Consider the following 390-nt stretch of genomic DNA (forward strand, 5'->3'; position numbering starts at 1 on the left):
GACATCACACAATGATGGACAAATAACAAACACTGTAAAATTCTGCCTCACCTCAGCGACCCACGTGTGCAGATCCAGCAGTTCCTCCTCAAACAGTTCCTCGGCGTCAGGTTGAAGCAGGAGCGCCAGTGACACGTACAAGAACAGAGCCACGACCCACACACCCCATCCTGCAGTCCTAACTTTATGTAGGGCGTTCATTATCCTGCATTTCAGAGCGTGGAAGTCGCCTCCTTCTCTCGTCGAACGTCTGCCATCTTCCCCTGGCGCCCTTCCTGCGGTCAACCCTCGTGCTTTGGCGTACATCTTTGGAGGGGGGAATTTTTGACGTGTTTCGGTTTTCGTCACTAAGTCATTTCTGCTGGTGTGTTATTTTATTTTATTCATTTG

General features: G+C 50.0%; 1 protein-coding gene across 1 annotated transcript in view; it reads right to left on the reverse strand.

Annotated features, from left to right (window-relative positions):
* Positions 1 to 384, reverse strand: part of LOC119586917 (carbohydrate sulfotransferase 11-like) — a 31,931-nt gene extending 31,547 nt beyond the window's left edge. The window contains exon 1 of the mRNA XM_037935648.1: positions 52 to 384. Coding sequence (XP_037791576.1) covers positions 52 to 306 — 255 coding nt within the window. The 5' untranslated portion in view covers positions 307 to 384. The remainder of the gene's footprint in view (positions 1 to 51) is intronic.
* Between the last annotated feature and the right edge of the window lie 6 nt (positions 385 to 390).

This window comes from Penaeus monodon, chromosome 22 (genome assembly GCF_015228065.2).
Source record: "Penaeus monodon isolate SGIC_2016 chromosome 22, NSTDA_Pmon_1, whole genome shotgun sequence".
NCBI classification, from domain to species: Eukaryota; Metazoa; Arthropoda; class Malacostraca; order Decapoda; family Penaeidae; genus Penaeus; species Penaeus monodon.